This window comes from Protomyctophum bolini (genome assembly GCF_963924005.1).
Source record: "Protomyctophum bolini genome assembly, chromosome: 16".
Lineage (NCBI taxonomy): Eukaryota > Metazoa > Chordata > Actinopteri > Myctophiformes > Myctophidae > Protomyctophum > Protomyctophum bolini.
This window is the reverse complement of record NC_137877.1, coordinates 37,637,508-37,658,386: the sequence shown is the minus strand read 5'-3', so window position 1 is coordinate 37,658,386 and position 20,879 is coordinate 37,637,508. Positions and strand designations below refer to the sequence as shown.

Sequence of the window (20,879 nt, the reverse complement as noted above, 5' to 3'; positions counted from 1 at the left end):
TGTGTGTGTGTGTGTGTGTGTGTGTGTGTGTGTGTGTGTGTGTGTGTGTGTGTGTGTGTGTTTGTGTGTGTGTGTGTGTGTGTGTGTGCGCGTCGATAAAATATGTTTCCGGGCCAGAGATTTTAGGAGGGTAACTTTGTGTGTGTGTGTGTGTGTGTGTGCGCGTCGATAAAATATGTTTCCGGGCCAGAGATTTTAGGAGGGTAACTTTGATGTCCACCACTCTCTCTCCAATTAAACTGCAAAACCTTTGTTTGAATCTTCAAAATTCGTATAGCTTTTTTCTAATTTCTTATCGAATGCCTGATCAGGGTCGTTTATAAGATTATAAGGTTGCTTGTTTGTCTCGTCTTCCTGAGTCACACAAACATACACGGGGCATCAAAGGCATTTCAAGTATATAGCTATAGGATTAATTGGGGAGGGCTTATATAGTCACTGTTTGACTCTGTTCATCTGTGTTTCCAATCACACACACCCCCCGATCGCATCATGATCTGTCCTCTCAGAGGGCTTCGACCTTCCTAGCCTCACAAACTCACTGGATTAGATCAAGGGAAAGATTGCAGTTCTTTATCGGATGTCTATTCCAATGTGCTCCGACTTGAAGGAATCGCAACATTCCATCAGGTCTGAAGTTGATGAACAGATTGGATCGCGCCAGAGTGATGTGATTGTGCCCCCCTGTGTGTGTGTGTGTGTGCGTGCGTGTGTCTGTGTGCGTATGTGCGATAGTACGTTATGTCTGTTGGTGTGAAAATAGCTGATCTACAAGCTCACAATGCGTCGCGATGCGACGCATTGTGAGCTTGTAGATCTGCTATTTTCAGTGTTTTGTCTCCCTCTCTCTCTCTCTCGCCCTCCTCCTCCTGTCTGCCGAATCATTCACCATTTCACCGGCATATCCGGCAGCTTTGACCTCACCGAACGCCGCCGCGGCGTCATCGCCAAACCCGCCACGACTCAACGCTCCCGTCACGGTCGCTATATTGCATACCTCTCGCATCGTCACACCAGACGACACGCCAGCCTTGCGTGGCGGCAGGGGGCGAAAGAGGCCATATTATTATTATGTCTAAAAAAATCCGTCACGTCGGAGAGGAGATGGAAAGGGTTCGATGGTTCCCGTCTCCGAAGACTAACCCATTCTGACCGGGAATCCATTTTGGTGAAAAATAGCAGATCTACAAGCTCATAGCGCGCCACCGAGTGGCGCGCTACGAGCTTGTAGGTCTGCTATTTTTTGAAAAATCGAAGAACGACTGACATTTTTTTTTTATCTGATCTCAGCTCAGAATGGGTTCATCAGACCAGTGTGTGTCCAGTGGAAACCTCGTATGAATCTGATCTCAGGTCAGAATGGGCTAATGTCTCGGTGACTGTTCTCACCCCCCGCTAGCTGATGCATTAATCCCGTCTAGCTCCGGCGATTGCAAAGGGACAGGAGGACAGGGACGGACGGACAGGCGGACGCAATAATCGTCCATCAAGTCCGGCTCCGGGCCCCCGGTGGGTTTCCGACCGCGAGGGGGGACTAAAGGCTTTCATATTCATCCGGTTTTTTTATTGTCCCTGCCCCCGCCACAGGGGGAGACAGTTTATGAGGGGGCTGAGCAAATAAAGCCACTTGTAACCAGGAGGATAAGTGTCAGTCACTCACAGGCCCTCTCGCTGTCACACCCCAAGCCCTTTTCTATGAGTGAGTATAAATATGCTCACTCCCAGCTCACATGACGCACGCACGCACGCACACACTCTCTCTCTCTCTCTCTCTTTGGTTTTCTTTGCCCCTGAATCATATCTTAGCCCCCGTCTGTCTCTTTTTTTACAAGCCTCATATGCGAGGATAGATTCACAACGTGTGGGACATGTTTACCATGATGATCTTCCATTTTGGAAGTTTCCAAAAAAAAAAAAAAAAGATTTACGGCACGGCGCTAAAACTGTATGTGAACAGAACAGAACGCTGCATGCTGGGAGCTCCTGTTTGTGCTGTTATTATCCCATCCTCGGCGGATCGAACCCTTTAGCTGTTGAAAAATAGCAGATCTACAAGCTCGTATATTCTTTCAGAGCGAACATTTTGGCCAAGAAGACATTTTTTAGAATGGTTCCCGGGGTCAAAAAACGGGTTATCAGGAGGAGCGCGTATACGGGACACACCGCCGTGGCTTTCAGCGAGGAACTATTTCAGCCTAATCTATCATCACGTCCAAGACGGCGCCTTTCTTTATGGTCCACAACATCAGCTCCTCTTCTTTTAACCCATTCTGACCTGAGATCAGATTCGTACGAGGTTTCCACTGGACACACACACTGGTCTGATGAACCCATTCTGACCTGAGATCAGATTCTAAAAATGTCAGTCGTTCTTCGATTTTTCAAAAATAGCAGACCTACAAGCTCGTAGCGCGCCACTCGGTGGCGCGCTACGAGCTTGTAGATCTGCTATTTTTCAATAGCTAAAGCACGACATGATGCTGACACCAAAACGGGTTCCCGTTCAGAATGGGTTAATGGTCTTATTTTATAGCCCAAGAATAATAAGTCACTTCTTAAAAGCATCTGTCAAACGTCACCCACCCCCTACCTACTCTATTTCTGGAGGTTGTCCAGGATATAAAGTACAAATCTGCGATGAAGTTGAAGTTGATGCCAAATCACGCTCAACGAAACCCTCATTCTCATTAGGAATGTCCTGATCAGGTGTGCTCCCGATCTGATTCCGATCATTTGATCTGCCGATGCTGATTTTTAAAAAAAAATTAAAAAATCATCAACATGGTGAATGTTAATAATTTATTTATTTTCAGACCTATACAGTTCTAGGAGGGGGACTTTTTTATTATTTTTTCAGCTCTAAAAGGTATATTAACACTTTGACGGCGGGCTAATTGTTTAATCCAGGGTTCCACCGCGCGTAATACAGCTAAACCCGCTATTTGTTTATTGCGTTTAATTCACCGTTTTAAAAATAATTAAAAATAAATAGCGGATTTGTCCCGGACCTGCATGGTGACGACGAGGCCGTCGCGTTATCATGACGAAACCGGAAATAAAGTCATCCTCCGTCTGGGCTGCTAGGGCTTCTGGGAAATTGAGTCCAATGCATGTGAACGGGGCCGTTTGTTTTAGACTACAACATGCTGTGCGCTGGGGTTTCATTTCGCATTGTCATGGCCACTGGTTCTTCTGCTCAACAACAAACCATCGGACTATTTTTCTCGCCGGATTTTCGTGGGTTTAAAGCTGCATATACTTCGGCGTATATGCTCTCTAAAGGTAATAAACGAGTGGTTGGTATTCCCCCCTTTAACCCATTCTGAACGGGAACCCGTTTCGGTGTTAGCATCATGTTATGCTTTAGCTATTGAAAAATAGCAGACCTACAAGCTCGTAGCGCGCCACCGAGTGGCGCGCTACGAGCTTGTAGGTCTGCTATTTTTGAAAAATCGAAGAACGACTGACATTTTTAGAATCTGATCTCAGGTCAGAATGGGTTAATCAGACCAGTGTGTGTCCCCAGTGGAAACCTCGTATGAATCTGATCTCAGGTCAGAATGGGTTAACCTCAACATGTGCATATCCTCCTCGGCACGTCTCTCTGGCCCTCTGTCATTACATCACCGTCTCTCCTCTCTCACACTCTCCTTTCACAGCCTCAACGCTGCTATACAGTCATCTCATCTCAGCCCCGGGGCCTTGAAACAGTGCAATCTCCTCCAACGGGGCCGGTGCTCGTGTATATATATCCCATTCTGACCTGAGATCAGATTCTAAAAAGGTCTTCTAAGTCCTGACAGTTTTCCATGCTGACCTGAGATCAGATTCAAAAAAATGCCTTCTACATCTTGACAGTTTTTCTGAAAAAAGCCGTGTTTCTATGTCAGTCGTAATTAGATTTTTCAAAAAATAGCAGACCTATACAAGCTCGTAGACGATCCCCCCCCCTCCTCGTTGGAATCCCTAATCCCCCCTTTCCACCTGATGGACTATAGTGAACTCATAGGTTGCATACAGTAAATATTTAGATTTTTAATTATTAGTACTTATAGAATAGATTTTTAATATATTATGCTTTTAAGTAGTTCCTCTTAAAAAGTTGTTTTTATGATCTTTTATATAGTATCTGTGTTTGTGTGTACTGTGATCTCTGTTGTCTTTACCACTGCACAAAATAAGTTTCCGAAAGGAAAAATAAAGTTCTTTGAAGTTGAAGTTGAAGTAGCGCGCCACTCGGTGGCGCGCCACGAGCTTGTAGATCTGCTATTTTTCAATAGCTAAAGCATCGCATAATGCTAACACCAAAACGGGTTCCTGCCGAAAATGGGTTATATATATATACACATCTTCATTCGCGGGTCAACATACCCGTATATAAATACTTTGTGAGGTGTCCCATGAGACCAGCTTTTATAATAACTCCCACCACCCACCCCCGGGATGTTATAAGATCAACCCTCTGACCATGTTTAGACTGGACGTGATAATAAAGTATACCATTTTAGGACTTATACATGCTTGCTGCTGACGACTTCTTGCTGGCCTGTAAGCACACGCAGCACACGTGTCCAGAAACACGCACGACGCAAGCATGCACACACGCATAATCGCATAATCACACGTAATGTTGAACTCAATAGTGGGTGTTTTACATGAGATTGTGAGAGAAATTACCCTGACCCCCCCCCCCTCCCCCCCACTCCTCTGTATGGCCATTAACCCATTCTGAACGGGAACCCATTTTGGTGTCTGCATCATGTTATGCTTTAGCTATTGAAAAATAGCAGATCTACAAGCTCGTAGCGCGCCACCGAGTGGCGCGCTACGAGCTTGTAGGTCTGCTATTTTTTGAAAAATCGAAGAACGACTGACATTTTTTAGAATCTGATCTCTGGTCAGAATGGGTTAATCAGACCAGTGTGTGTCCAGTGGAAACCTCGTATGAATCTGATCTCAGGTCAGAATGGGTTAATCAGAGGAGGACACACGGACCTCCTCCTCTCCTCCTCGGACCGTCCTTATAAGGCTTTAACATCAGCCCCCTCCTGCACTTCACGGACGCACTATGGGCGCATAATTGCATCATGCGCACATTTGAGAGAGACATGGTTGCGCTGTGTGTGTGTGTGTGTGTGTGTGTGTGGGTGTATGCGCGTGTGTTGCATAAGCATCTGTCAGGTAAATATTTATAAACCTTGAGAGAGAGAGAGAGAGAGAGAGAGAGAGAATGACTGCAGTGCAAAAGCAATCATTTGTGGTACAAAACTGACTTCTGGTACAACAAACCGATTCTACAAATGTCTTCTAAATCAAAGAAGAACGAAAAACCCTGTGTTTCTAGTTAGTTGCTGTGAGAGTGAGGTCTATCTACCCAACACCAACTCAGGATTCCTGGATCGCTGCCCGTCACAATTTCCTATATCCAACATCAGGTTCTTGAGCTCTGCAGTGTTGTCAGCCAAGCTGTCGCGCCGCAGCACGTCTACATATTGGTACGCTTCTTTCCCCTCCTGGCTTTGCCCTGGGTTGGCTCCCATAGAGTCAATTTACTTGCCTCAAGGTCTGGGTGCCTGACTGACGCAGTGCCCTGCATGCCAGCCTCATCCTTCTCTCTCTGACTCTGTCAGAGAGGTCCACAGAGGTCCACATTTCTGATGCGGTCCGTCCATGTCATGCCTAATGCCATTCGTAGCATTCTTGTGTAGACTCCATCCAGGGCTTTTTCCTGTTGTTCTGTAAGGGTCCATGTCTCGCTTGAATACAAGCTAATAGAAACTGCAGGCTTTCTAGTCCTGAAATGTTATGTGCTCTCCGAACCTTCAGACCCGGTTCAGTTGAGACAGTCCAGGCCCCCGAGGTACTTGAAGTCCTCGACTCGCTCGAGTCTGCAGTGGCAATGGTTCTGTCCTTTTGTCCTGGCTTTGGTGTTTCTATATCAGTGGTTCTCAAACTATTTAATGTCAAGAAGCAAAAGAAGCAAAGATTTGAGTTAAAAAAAGTTCGCTCTGAAAGAATATAGTATTGTGGAGTCTCAGTGGTCAAGGAGCAGGCGGAACAGGGGATTGCAGCAGTTTCAAACGGCTCTTTATTTGTTTAGCAGCAAAGTATACAGAATGCATGCAGGAGAAACCCCACGTAGGTTCAGCATAAATTATATTCCATACAATTTAAGTTTCACAGGCGTCGTCGCCAGCCTGGAGAGGATGAGAACAGAAGATTAGATTTCAACTCAGGTTTGTACAGTCTCTGATTGCTCGCTCCTCACTGGAGGGCTGTGGTTTTAATAACGATAAGAGGGGGCGGCGCTGCCTTGCTTCGTGACGTCATCGGTCTTTATCTTTAACTGTAGCGGGTCTTCTCCCCTAGCTGGTTCCAGCTCCAAGAGAGCACTAGCCGTTTTGCCACCCTGGCGTATATAATGAGCGCCTGTTCGCTAGACAGGCCTCAATAGTAGACTCAAGAATTATAGGTTTCTTTCCGACCTTATTTTGGGTAGTGTCCTTGTCGCTGTCACTGTGGCGGGGCTGCCACCCTCCCGCCGCGCGATATGCGGACTTGGAACTCCCGTCTCTATATTTTACTCATACAGTCCGAGTGTCTCTGTCCCTCGGACATTTCCTGGACCGTCCCTAAAAGCCTGTGATGAGAGGAGAATGACAGTTAAGACATGCAGAGCTATTCACATGAATGTGTGTTCGGTGGAGGTGTGTGTGTCGTCTTACCCCCCGACGGTGTGCCGTGCGTGCCTCCGTGAGCATGTGTGTGTGAACCAGCCGCTGTCAGACGTAGACTGAGTCTTCCTTTTTATATGACGGGTGTGGCCGCTTGCTGATTTGGGTGCGGTCGATCCATCAGCTCCAGCTGGCGGAGGAGGAGATTCGGGACGTATATATTCCCTATCACACGGCCGAGGGCGTTCCTAACGGCCCGAGGCTTCTTCTGTCTGACAGCGTGTCTGGTTGCCCTGGCAACGCACTTACCATCGCGGGGTGTCGCTCTCGAGACCCCACAGTATATATATAGAACCAAAAGGGGTTCTCGTCCTGAATGGGTTAATGTTTTGACTGTTGCTTTGATGTAAATGAAACATTGTAGAAGGAGGTGAAACGTGTTTAAACCGGTTTAATTTCCCTTCAGTTGCTACAGTGTGACTTGATTTGCTATATTGACAAAAAAAGGGGAAATACCGTATATATAAATTAGAACGTCGTGTTGTGAATTAGTGTTTCTTTTCAGCCACATGACATCTAAACGACCAAACCCATATATAGGTGTTTGAACAAACACAACGATGATCAATTTGAGCGTGTGTTCACTCTCTTTCAGTACCTGGTGCCATTTGAATGTTGTTACCTCTGGGAAAACCCTTTTGTCCACCAGTCGACTTTGAGGCTTAATCAGGAGTTGTATGTATAGCCATGGGTAATCTAGGCGGTGTACATTGCTCTTGTCTTCATGTCTTTATGTCGTGTAATATTGGTTTGTTCTTTGTGCTGTGTCAAGTGTGTGTGTGTGTGTGTGTGTGTGTGTGTGTGTGTGTGTGTGTGTGTGTGTGTGTATGCGTTCTGCATACTTGGCTGCTGCATGGGTCGCAAGACAATTTTCAGTGTGAACTGACAATAAAGTACTATAATCATATCGTAAACCAAGACACACATGCACAATATTGCGACTGCAGGATGCGCACTTACTATGCAAACGTGAAGGAAGCCTGTAACGCTCAAGCCTGTCACACGCTTCCGTCACACGCTCTTCATGTAATGCTGCACACTTTTACTTGAGTACTGTACTTTGAGGTATTTGTACTTGAGTATTTCCAATTTCCAATACTTTTACTTCTACTCCACTACATCTCAGAGCCAACATTTGTATACTTTTACTCCCACTACAATTATTTGAAAACTTTAGTTACTATAGTTACTTTGGAGATTTAAAATTGGATTAGAAAACATACATTAACCACTTCAACCCTATATGCATTTCGGCCATTTGAAAATAGACGGTCTACAAGCTCACAATGCGTCGCAACGCGACACTTTGTGAGCTTGTAGATCGTCTATTTCCAATAGACTTGGCACATTCTGCACAATGAATACTTTAACTTTGAGTACTTTAGGTACATTTTGATGACGATACTTTTGTACTTTTACTCAAGTACATTTTCAATTCCGTACTTTTTACTTGCAACGAAGTAGTTCTAAAACTGCAGTATTTGTACTTTTACTTAAGTAAAACAATTGATTACTTTTTCCACCACTGCTGCACATACTGTATGCAAACGTGCATAGCCACGCCCACTCCAGAAAGTGTCAGCCAATCAGCTCCGGAGTATCAGCGGAGCGCTATAAGCGACCCCGCATTAAAGCAGGAAATGTCGCATCATGACTTTTGCTTATTCCTTCTAAATGTCTGTATATAAAATATAGCTAACTCGTCGAATCTCTTAGTTACATCAATGTTGTTCTTATGAAATAGTTGGTTTGTTGCCTAGGATTATAGAGACTGCCAGGGACTTCCCATTCAGTCGCGCGCACACACACACACACACACACACACACGTGCACACACACACACACACACACACACACACACACAGACACACACATGGGGCGACACGCCACTACACACACACACACGTGCGGCCGATATTTGTTAAATGTTTCGGGACATTTAATATCGCTGAGACAGTTTATTTATTTTTGGACCACAACTTCACGTACAGATTTCACCGTCTGTCCACTGACTTCTCAAACAGGCTTGAAAGGTTCACTTTTCTGTGGACTCTTATAAGCTACATGTTTAAGCATTTATTTCATATTTACATGTCGATTCTCAGCTCCGACAAACTATACTCCATCAACTAACAATGTCTTTAACCAAGGACTAGTGTACCGGCCGTGCATTTACTGTATATAGAACACCATATTGGGGCCTACTGTACTGTAGCAGCAGCGCGGCAGCAGTTTATGTGTTATGATGAGTCTTATACTGTATAGCTTCAGTGTTTCCTCTGTGGACGTCATCTCCAGATGACAGGGACCATATGGGCCCGATCAGTTCTGCAGCATCCGCGCACTGTTTTAAAGCTGTCGCGCTGCGCTGATCACTCACCGTGACCTTCTCCACAACTTGTGTGTGCGTGTGTGTGTGTGTGTGTGTGTGTGTGTGTGTGTGTGTGTGTGTGTGTGTGTGTAGTCTCACAACCATTCAGCATCTTCCAGCCACAGTAAAGTTTAAAGGGGATTAAGGTTTTTAAGGTTTACATGTTTGATGACTGCATGCCTTCCATAATGAATAGGGTTATTGCGAACGCAGTGAGCACTTACTATGAGACCATAATGCTATGCCTCTAATCGCAGCTTTGATATCTTGGCTCTTATAACCACTCAACCCTTATATTGTTTGTTTTTTTTACAAAATATCTTTGTAGATCTATATTTGATTTGAATGTGTTTAGGACATTTTTGTGACCTTTTTTTTTATTTTTCTTCTTTTGCCTAAATGACACATAATGTGTTTATCTCTGCGTGCTGAAGTGATCGTTTAACATTATTGTTTGAAAAAATCATTTTGGTGGAAATGACAGCGAACACTACATTTGTGACATTAATCTCTTCCGCTCCTGTGAAGCGTGAAAGCCATCAAAGTGCGTTCCAACACTAATTTAAGCACGCCATTGTCCGTCAAGGTACTTCAACCATGCCCCCCCCGTTAATACTGTAAGCTATTCCCCCCCCCCAAGTCAACAGAGCGACAGCTGCGATATATATATGGTAGTACACAGACACACAAATATGTCAAATCCCCTGTGCTGTAGAAGAGACTCTCTTCATGTGGATAAATCCATTTAAAGGGGTCGCGCTCTGGGCCCGCTATACAAGACCTGACGCGGAGAGGGCTTTTTATTTATCACCATAGGACCCCCCCGGCCCCCCCCCCGGCCCCCCTGCCAGGCCACTTCCCCTTCCATCCCGCCGCGCTGACGCTTATAGAAAAGCTTTTGATTTGTGAAGGCGAGTTGAAACGCGCTGTGATTTGGAGCTGCTCATGCTGGACGAGAGGCCTATACGTGTGTGTGTTTGACTGGCCGTCAGGTTGTATGGGATCAGTGGGGCTCTGATGCAAGCTTTGTTGCCACTCTGCGGGTATAAGACCGGAACCCACCTATATGCTTTCTATGGCATGGGCAGCAACTAGACGAGAAACTAGACGCAGCTGCGTGACATGAGACTAATTTAACAAAGGTGCAGACGATCAGAAATCAGCAGAGTGATCGAAAAAGCGTCTGGGTTTCCGAGGCTACTCTGCGGGAGACCTCCAGACCTCCAGACCTCCAGACCTCCAGACCTCCCGTCATGTATGGCCAACTCCCCGCCGAGCGGCAGCTGAATTGCCGACAGAAGCTTGACTTTTTCCCATTTTTTTAGAACCTTATTTTATTTAACACGAAAGGGCAACCGTTGGCCTTTTTTTTCTTCCAGCGTCGACCTGATATAAACCGCTCGCGATAGACAGCTCGAAATTGCTGTGTATAGTCATGACCTCGGGGTCAGCTGTAGAGGAAGTTGCTCAAGGGCTCTGTGTTGATATTATCCTCTCCAGCAAGGAGGAGAATTATTGACAGTTAAACGCAGCGCTGGAAAGTAACTATTTACTTTTACTGTAAGTACTGTACCAATTTTGAGGTATTTGTACTGTACTTTTACTTATACATCTCTGAGCCAACATTTGTACTTTTACTCCCACTACAATTATTTGAAAACTTTAGTTACTAGTTACTTTGGCGATTTTAATTTTGATTAGAAAACATACATTAAACCACTTCAACCCTATACATTTTGGCCATTTGAAAATAGCCGATCTACAAGCTCACAATGCATTGTGAGCTTGTAGATCGGCTATTTTCAATAGACTTTGTACACATTGTTTTAAACTTGTGAAATGAAACATTCTGCAATATGAGTACCTACCTGTAATTTTTAGTACCTTAAGTACATTTTGATGCTGATACTTTTGTACTTTTACTCAAGTACATTTTAAATTCCGTACTTTACTTATAAAATAGTTCTAAATTGCAGTATTAGTACTTTTACTTAACAATTGAGTACTTTTTCCACCTTTTTGTGTGCTTCGCTGTTTGGAAAGCACAGCAGCATTATTTATTCACACACGCATGCATGCAGTAAGCACAATGTTCTGACTCCACCATATCGGCCTCTATTTATGTTTTTTATCATGTTATCAATCGTACACTAATGAGAAAACTATACCTGGTGTGGTGGATGTCGGGACGTTTCTCTCGCGGCCTAAAAGCCTGATTTATAGTGGTTATATCATATATCGCAAATTGATTTAAATCCATAATGATATGAATCGATTTAATCAGAAATGAAAATCGATCTGTGATACAAAAATGTGAGCTTCCGTCATATTCCATCATATTCAAGTGCTTTTGTTTTGGAGAGAAATGAGACACAGACTCCATGTAGTCCCTTTCAGTAGTAGAGGTGTGTGTGTGTGTGTGTGTGTGTGTGTGTGTGTGTGTGTGTGTCTGTGTCTGTGTCTGTGTCTGTGTCTGTGTCTGTGTGTGTGTGTGTGTGTGTGTGTGTCTGTGACTGTGCCCAGGTGATGGTCGTTGATGCTCAATTAATACATTAAGGAAGGAAACGATGTTTCTGCACTGTCAAATAGGTCTCCATCTGGCATCAAAGAAAGCTTTGAACCCGAGCTATAGGTTCTAAACATGAAAGCATGTTTACAGTTGTTGCACAGAAAACGAAGTACTCGTACATGAAAAGTAATGCGTCTTTTGCAATGTAGTTCAATACAAATTGTGAAATTGTAGTACATAATGAGATTAACCGGGTGCAGTAGCCTACTTAGTTTAGACAGGTTTTGGTTTAGACTAGTCATTGGTTAGACCAGTCATTATTAGCCCTACAACTACAACCTATCTCAAACCCTCACCCTAAACCTAACCTCCCACGGGGCAGCACACCTAAACCTAACCTTAACCCATGTCTAACCAATGACTATAGTCTAAACTACGTATGCACCCCGATTAACCTATTCTGGACGGTAACCCCTTTTCGTGTTTTAAGCAGTATATGTTATACTTTAGCTATTGAAAAATAGCAGATCTACAAGCTCACATAGCGAGGCACCGAGTGCCGCGCTACGAGCTGCAATTTTTTGAAAAATCGTGGAAATGTGTCGCAAATCTTTGAATATATATTCTTTCAGAGCGAGCGAAAAATTTGTTCAGTTCGGTCGTTTTTCTGGAAAATATCTTAGTTAAAAAAAATGAACCTAATATAATATCGTGATTGGAATTGGAGTTCAGCGAATCGATGCCTATACTCACAACGCTTTGCGTCACGACCTCACGTCCTCATTGTGAGCTAGCTTGTACATCGGCCATTAGTTTGAGTTTGTTTGAGGATGCTTTATACAGCTGAGCTGCTTCTCAAGCGCAAACTCCTTCTCGCTGCCACTGATTCTCTCTCTGTGTCTCTCTCTCTCATTCCCCTCAGCGCTCCATCCATGGATCTCTGTTTTCTCCCAGCCCGGTGTGAGAGACTACTCCCAGCTTACCCTTGACCTGACCAGGAATGAGCTGATCGTGGGTGCCAGGTAAGGAGGGGATCTGGAAATTCACTCAGCCTTTCTTTTCTTTTTCTCGCCCCTTCATCCGCGCGGCTCGCGGCACTGACAACAATCGGATCACTCACACAATGTATGCTTCTGTAGGCACCGACGATGGCTTTTTAAGTAGTCCACTGAGGACGCGCTGGATTCAAGTCAAGCATATAGGATTTGGCAGAGCGAGTGGATTCTGGAAGGGAAATATCAAGCCCCAACTGAGTCTGCGTACGTGCGTGCGTGCGTGCGTGCGTGCGTGCGTGCGTGCGTGCGTGCGTGTGTCGGGTTGCTTTCAGGCCAGCAACAAGTTAGCAGCAACATTATTTGACATTTTAGAAGAGCACGCACGCACCCACGCACACACGCACGCACGCACGCACACACACATGCCTTTGATGACTCAGCGCTAAAGCTGAAAATAATATCTTGCATTCACCGGTCGGGCCAATTACAGTCTAACATTTCACTGACACTATAGTTCTGGCTGACACCGACCAAAATTGCCTGTCTCCTTTTCTTTCTTTTGCAATATTATTAGGCAAAGTCTTGACTTCTATATCGTGCTTTCTCCTCTCTCTCTCCAGAAACTACCTGTTTAGACTGGACCTAAGTAACATGTCCCTGATCCAGGTAAGACCATCAGTGTGTTCTCTAGTCTGCTGTACTGTCAGCTTTGTCCGTCTCTCTCTGCGTTACTGCGTGTGTGTGCGTGTGCGTGCATGTGCATGTGTGTGTGCGTGCGTGCGTGCGCGGGGTAGGTACATGTGGTCCAGACTGCAGCATCCTCCAACATTGTTCTTTTCTTTCCTGGTTGACTGCTGCTCCCCAAACCAGTGCGCGCGCACACACACACACACACACACACACACACACACACACACAGTACACTACACACACACACACACACACCACCTCCCAACGGGCATGTGCAGCTCAGCAGATGTGTTGTTTATGTTGTTGGCGCGGTGAGGTGACTCTCTGCTGCCTGCATCACTTTGACAGCAGGCCCAGTCAGTCTGGGGAGAGGTTTTTTCTACCGCGAGATGACTGTGTTTCCACCAACAGTTTGAGTTTTTTTTTGTTTTGACTGTTGAGAGTACATTACTGTATATTGCTGTCAGGTGTTGGAAAGAAACCTTCCATTTCTCCACAACAGCTATACTTTTCTAGGAAATGGGGAAATGGCACTATTTATGCGTGTCCCCCGGAGAGCCCCCCTGGGTTGTTACTATAATGTAGTCACAAGCTCTTGTTCATTATTTCCGTTGGGTCAATATTTGATTATAATACCCACAGACGGACTTAACCCATTTAAACCTACACGATTCTACAAATGTCTTCTAATTCCTGACAGTTTTCTGAAAAACCCTATGTTTCTATTCATTCGTTCTCAACCTTTTTCCATGTCCACTGGACGTGTGCGTGCGTGCGTCAAAAAACGAACCGCAATTTTAAAGCAGTCACGCAACGCAACACATCGTAGGCAGTGAAGCCACCCTTCATTGATTAAAAAGGGAACATTCCCTGACGTGACGCGTGTATTTGGCCGCCCCCCTTCTGAAAATATATGTAGTTCCAGGGACCCCTCGTCCCTCCCTGGAACTACAAACTTCTGAGTTAAAAAAACGTCATATTCCAAATTTGTGCCACATTTTCACAATTTAAAAAGCATTGCAGACCTATACAAGCTCGTAAGCCCGGCACTCGGTGCCGTGCTATGAGCTTGTAGATCTGCTATTTTTCAATAGCTAAAGTGTGACGTAATCCTTAAAACACCAAAAAGGGTTCCCACCCCAAAATAGGTTATTTTCTACTTTCGCGTGCCGCTGTCATAAGATGGAGTGTACATTATAATGGCGCATTCATTTATGGAAGAAAGAAAACATATAACAATATTAAATATGGCGATGCAAAGGTTTCCACCTGACAGTGACGATTGTCTGCTGTATATACAGTACAATGGTAGATATAGCACGAGTACAGCGCCAGCAGAGAGCAACAACTCATTTATCCTTAACCCATTCTGACCTGAGATCAGATTCATACGAGGTTTCCACTGGACACACACTGGTCTGATGAACCCATTCTGACCTGAGATCAGATTTAAAAAAATGTCAGTCGTTCTTCGATTTTTCAAAAATAGCAGACCTACAAGCTCGTAGCGCGCCACTCGGTGGCGCGCTACGAGCTTGTAGGTCTGCTATTTTTCAATAGATAAAGCATAACATGATGCTGACACCAAAATGGGTTCCCGGTCAGAATGGGTTAACCCATTTTGGGTGGGAACCCCTTTTGGTGTATTAAGCATTATTATGTTATGATTCAGCTGTTGGGAAAAATAGCAGACATTTTTGAAAAATCGTGAAAATGTATAGTGCAAATCTTCGAATATATATTCTTTCAGAGCCAATGTTTTTTAACTCAAATCTTTGCTTCTGAGGGGTTCCTGGAACAACATATTTTCAGATGGGGGGGGGGGGGGGGTCGGCGGGCAATTACATATAATAATCTCGGGGGTCCTTGACATGAAAACGTTTGAGAACGACTGACATAGGAAACATGGGGTTTTTCAGAAAACTCTCAGGATTTAGAAGACATTTTGCAGAACGGTCGAAAGGGGTTAACTGGTTTTGAGGCGCTAGATGTCTACCTGTCATTTGATTAGTTGCTCTGGGGAGAGGTCCCTCCACAGCACACCGGCGTGAGTTATGTGTCTGAAAACAAACCCTCCATAGGCAGCAGCATTAGCCACTGTGCTATCATAGCTTTGATGAAGATGTGGAAATGCTAGACTTTTCCTTTCCACAAATCAACACCGTCTCCTTTCGTGTCATTCCAAAGCTTCCCAATAGAGGGTTCCTTCCTCGAGTATAACCCTAGGATTAGGATTTGTTTTTAATAAAAACCAAACCGAATGTTAATGTTGTCTTATTAGTGAAATGTCATGTTCGTTGAACATCATGTTGTCGCCGGACTAAAACGACTAAATTGAGGAGGAGAAGGCATACAAAGTAGCAAAAGTATAGCAAACAAAAACAAAATGAAGTCTAAAACAATAAACAATATATAAGGCAGAATCCTCGCATCTCTACTGTATATTTCAACTGTGCATGGTTTCTTTTTAGTTTGTTTTTATATATATTTCTTTGTAGGACGTTATGTATTGTGGGACATTCTGTCTGTACTTGAAGCAGCCTATAGTACAGTGACATGCATAGAGCTGATTCTGATTCATAATTTCATACACAGTACATACTATACTTAATCACACCAGATGTACATGGTTGTGTATAGCCATCACTGGTAAAACCCTGTGAGTTAAATGAACACTGGCACTTTTTTACATTATGCATGTACACAGTACTGTCTATATGCTCTCTCTCACTGTCAGTGACTCACTGATGGAGTCACCGTAGGTCACACATGGATTGTAATTTCCTGAATATAAGAAGAGAACCCCCCCCTGCCGTTTCATTGAGTTTAGCTTGTTTGCATTAATATTTCACTGGAGTGGAAAACGGCTCCTCCGGTGTGTATATATATATATTATGCTCTTTCCGTATTTTGGGGGAAAGTCCCCTTGACCCCGTTTGGATTGAATTATAGATGAGCTATGCATATAGTACCCACCGGACCAGTGCCATTTCCCCCTCTCTCCTATTACACACATTTAATTGGATCAAGACAGACAACATTCTGGGAGTAGTTACTGTAGTACGTGCATGCCGTATAGGATCGGAGGGTTACATTATAATAATTCACACCCACGACGACCACATACTTCCATACAAGATGGACGCTGTGGTTTTGGGCTTGGGGTTTAACCACTGTATAACCACTTCAAAACCCCCACATGCACTGCTGTGTTCGCTTTACGCTAAAAAATCCCTTTTCGCTCTACATGGTGCGGCGCGGTGGCTTAGGTGTTCCGAACCGCAAGGTTCCCACTATAGTTTGAAGTTCGAACCCCGTGGGCTCCCCCAGAGTTAGTGTCGAAGTGTCCTTGAGCCCCTAATTTGCTCCCGATGTGCAGGTCGGTGTGCCTTGCATGGTTTCCATCCGAGCATCGGTGTGTGAATGGGTGAATGTATAATGCACAATATATGTAAAGCGCCTTGCATAAAGGCGCTATATATAAATGCTACCATTTATCATTTACATGCTCTACGTGCTTCTAAAGCGTCTGTCTTCACTGAATGTTCTCTGACCGTGTCCAGAATAGGGTTCATGTGGTTTAGGGGCACATGTCATTGTCCAGAATAGGGTTCAGGTGGTTTAGGGGCACATGTCATTGTCCAGAATAGGGTTCAGGTGGTTTAGGGGCACATGTCATTGTCCCAGAATAGGGTTCAGGTGGTTTAGGGGCACATGTCATTGTCCAGAATAGGGTTCAGGTGGTTTAGGGGCACATGTCATTGTCCAGAATAGGGTTCAGGTGGTTTAGGGGGCACATGTCATTGTCCCAGAGTAGGGTTCAGGTGGTTTAGGGGCACATGTCATTGTCCAGAATAGGGTTCAGGTGGTTTAGGGGCACATGTCATTGTCCCAGAATAGGGTTCGGGTGGTTTAGGGGCACATGTCATTGTCCAGAATAGGGTTCAGGTGGTTTAGGGGCACATGTCATTGTCCAGAATAGGGTTCAGGTGGTTTAGGGGCACATGTCATTGTCCAGAATAGGGTTCAGGTGGTTTAGGGGGCACATGTCATTGTCCAGAATAGGGTTCAGGTGGTTTAGGGGCACATGTCATTGTCCTAGAATAGGGTTCAGGTGGTTTAGGGGCACATGTCATTGTCCCAGAATAGGGTTCAGGTGGTTTAGGGGGCACATGTCATTGTCCAGAATAGGGTTCAGGTGGTTTAGGGGCACATGTCATTGTCCAGAATAGGGTTCAGGTGGTTTAGGGGCACATGTCATTGTCCCAGAATAGGGTTCAGGTGGTTTAGGGGGCACATGTCATTGTCCAGAATAGGGTTCAGGTGGTTTAGGGGCACATGTCATTGTCCTAGAATAGGGTTCAGGTGGTTTAGGGGCACATGTCATTGTCCTAGAATAGGGTTCAGGTGGTTTAGGGGCACATGTCATTGTCCTAGAATAGGGTTCAGGTGGTTTAGGGGCACATGTCATTGTCCTAGAATAGGGTTCATGTGGTTTAGGGGCACATGTCATTGTCCTAGAATAGGGTTCAGGTGGTTTAGGGGGCACATGTCACTGTCCAGAATAGGGTTCAGGTGGTTTAGGGGGCACATGTCATTGTCCCAGAATAGGGTTCATGTGGTTTAGGGGGTACATGTCATTGTCCTAGAATAGGGTTCAGGTGGTTTAGGGGGCACATGTCACTGTCCAGAATAGGGTTCATGTGGTTTAGGGGCACATGTCATTAGTCCAGAATAGGGTTCAGGTGGTTTAGGGGCACATGTCATTGTCCAGAATAGGGTTCAGGTGGTTTAGGGGGCACATGTCATTAGTCCAGAATAGGGTTCAGGTGGTTTAGGGGCACATGTCATTGTCCAGAATAGGGTTCAGGTGGTTTAGGGGCACATGTCATTGTCCTAGAATAGGGTTAGGGTGGTTTAGGGGCACATGTCATTGTCCCAGAATAGGGTTCAGGTGGTTTAGGGGCACATGTCATTGTCCCAGAATAGGGTTCATGTGGTTTAGGGGCACATGTCATTGTCCAGAATAGGGTTCAGGTGGTTTAGGGGCACATGTCATTGTCCAGAATAGGGTTCGGGTGGTTTAGTTTAGGGGCACATGTCATTGTTCAGAATAGGGTTCAGGTGGTTTAGGGGCACATTTAGGGGTCATGCAGTAAGCTTGCATTGCGAGCTTGCTTGCATTGTGCACAGTACAGTGACGGCAGTGACAGAATGTCCCTGTACTATATATACTTTTACAGCACACATTTTCTTTTGTGCAACAAAAAAAAATCACTCTTTCTGCACAGTCAGCATCATTTAAACTCCTGAACCCAAATAGCGTTCCTATTCTGGGTGCATGTGAACATGCGGCTTGTAGATTGGCTATTGGCGATGAAAGGATTATAAGGTGTATATTTATATATTTCACTTTAACACTATTACATTTTACACTTATGCTCCCAGTGGCGCATATAGGCCATGTATTGTATACCTTCCTCAGTCCACCGGCTCCAGGTGATCTAAACTCCCACTTTACATTCGTTCTCAATTTGAACTTGTCTGAAACTCTCTCAACCTCAGATGAAACGCTTGGCTGCGCTAATGTCGTGCCCCCCAACAAAACCTGAGGCTGGAAAAAAACAAGCCTTGCTTTTTTTCCCCCGGACCCTGCATGGTCTTGGAATGACCTATACAGACCAGACTCAAACTGGCTTCTGTGATTCCCCTTAGTGAGCTTCAAAAGGATTGCCATGGGCACACTTCCCAAACGTTGCTCCTGCTTTTGACGTATAATAATAGCAAATGCTGGTTCTCTTGTTTTTTTTGGTTTTATTAGCTAATTCCGTTGCTTGGTTTTTATTTATTAGTCTTTTGGTTGCGTTTTACTAGACGTTCCTGTTCTCCCTTTGATCTTCTCCGGTAGTGGGTTCTGTATTTATGAACGTTGGATGTTTGTCCTGTTATTGTCTTGTCTTTATTGTTACTGGCAGAGCTGTGTCACTCTGTGTCTTATCTCTTGGCCACTTCACACTTTTAAAAGAGACTTCAGCCTCAACGTGGTTTTTACTGGTTAAATAAAGATTACAAAAGTCTTCCGCCTCAGGTTATAGGCCTACTACTAACTACTGTATTATTGGGTTTAAGAAGTGCATAACCTCGTTCAACCTTGTTGTGTCCCTCTTTTGGACAATTTCCGTCACGTTCTTATATCTACAGTATATGTAATTCTTTCACTAAAGGAGAGCTTGTGGATCTGGTTGTTTTGGCCATGCGACGTATCGTATACGATAACGTATGAAAACGGGGGCTTAAAGGACAACAGCTACTTGATTCATTTACTGCAGCGTGCATACACATCAGCGTCCTTAACCCATTTAGACTTGACGCTGATTAAAAAAAAAAGGCTTCTTTTTCTTGAAAAAGCCATGTTTTTATGTGTCAGCGGTGCTCAACCTTTTTCATGTCAAGGACCCCCAAGATATGTATTTTGCAGCCGACCCCCATCTGAAAATATGTTGTTCCATGGGGACCCCCGCCCAGAAGTTTGAGTTGAGTTAAAAACTTTGGCTCTGAAAGAATATATATATTCAAAGATTTGCGCCCAACATTTTCACTATTTTTTCAATAGCTATAAAGTATAACAAAATGCTTAAAAACACCAGAAGGGGTTCCCGTCCTTAACCCATTCTGAACGGGATGCTTTAGCTATTGAAAAATAGCAGATCTACAAGCTCGTATAGCGCGCCACCGAGTGGCGCACTACGAGCTTGTAGGTCTGCTATTTTTGAAAAATCCAAGAACGACTGACATTTTTATAGAATCTGATCTCAGGTCAGAATGGGTTATAATCAGACCAGTGTGTGTGTGTGTGTCCAGTGGAAACCTCGTATGAATCTGATCTCGGGTCAGAATGGGTTAATGGGCTATAATGTGCTCTTCTGCACAAAGTTCTCTCTCACTGTGGAACGGCAACATGTGTACAGCTGCCTCCCGGGTGTCAGTATGGCCGTATCAATGCGCGCTTTGTCTGCACGTTCGCCTCCTCTTTGCCTTGTTTTGGAGCCAGAAAGTGGACACACTGTACACACACACACACACACACACACACACACAGGGTTTAATTTACGTTGCGTTCCCGCCGTCCGGGCCACGTTGCTCTCTGCTGAGCCACTCTGTTCGGCCGGCGCTCCGACATCTGCATCTCGACTTGTGTTTTTTTTGTTTGTTTTGTTATTCAGACAGCCAGCATTGCGTGTACAACGCTCCCAAAACAAAATGTAGTCTCTGTGACACATCTATAGGGGCCGCAATCTGCATTCAAAGATGCTCCTAGAAGCTTTGTCAAACCCAGTCGCAATGACTATAACCAATCAGGAAGTAGACAGGCAAATTGACCAATGACAATGCGTTACAATGGCGGCGGTGCTGCTGCACGTTCCTTCTCCTGCTCTCGGCACTTTGGAATGTTTTTGAACACTTAAAGCGATTACGTTACGTTTTAAAGTGGATTTTCATGACAAGCAACTATCAAGTCGGCGCAGTACGGCTTTTCAAAGGTTAGTCAAAACACGTCAGGGAGCTCTCTCTGGAACACA

General features: G+C 44.7%; 1 protein-coding gene across 1 annotated transcript in view; it reads left to right on the top strand.

Moving 5' to 3' along the window:
* The window catches only part of sema5ba (sema domain, seven thrombospondin repeats (type 1 and type 1-like), transmembrane domain (TM) and short cytoplasmic domain, (semaphorin) 5Ba), a gene marked incomplete at its 3' end in the record, with an annotated part of 237,128 nt that overhangs the window by 114,858 nt on the left and 101,391 nt on the right, over positions 1 to 20,879 (top strand). The window contains 2 exon segments of the mRNA XM_080786023.1: positions 12,537 to 12,636; positions 13,230 to 13,275. Of these exon segments, the coding sequence (XP_080642149.1) occupies positions 12,537 to 12,636; positions 13,230 to 13,275 (146 nt within the window).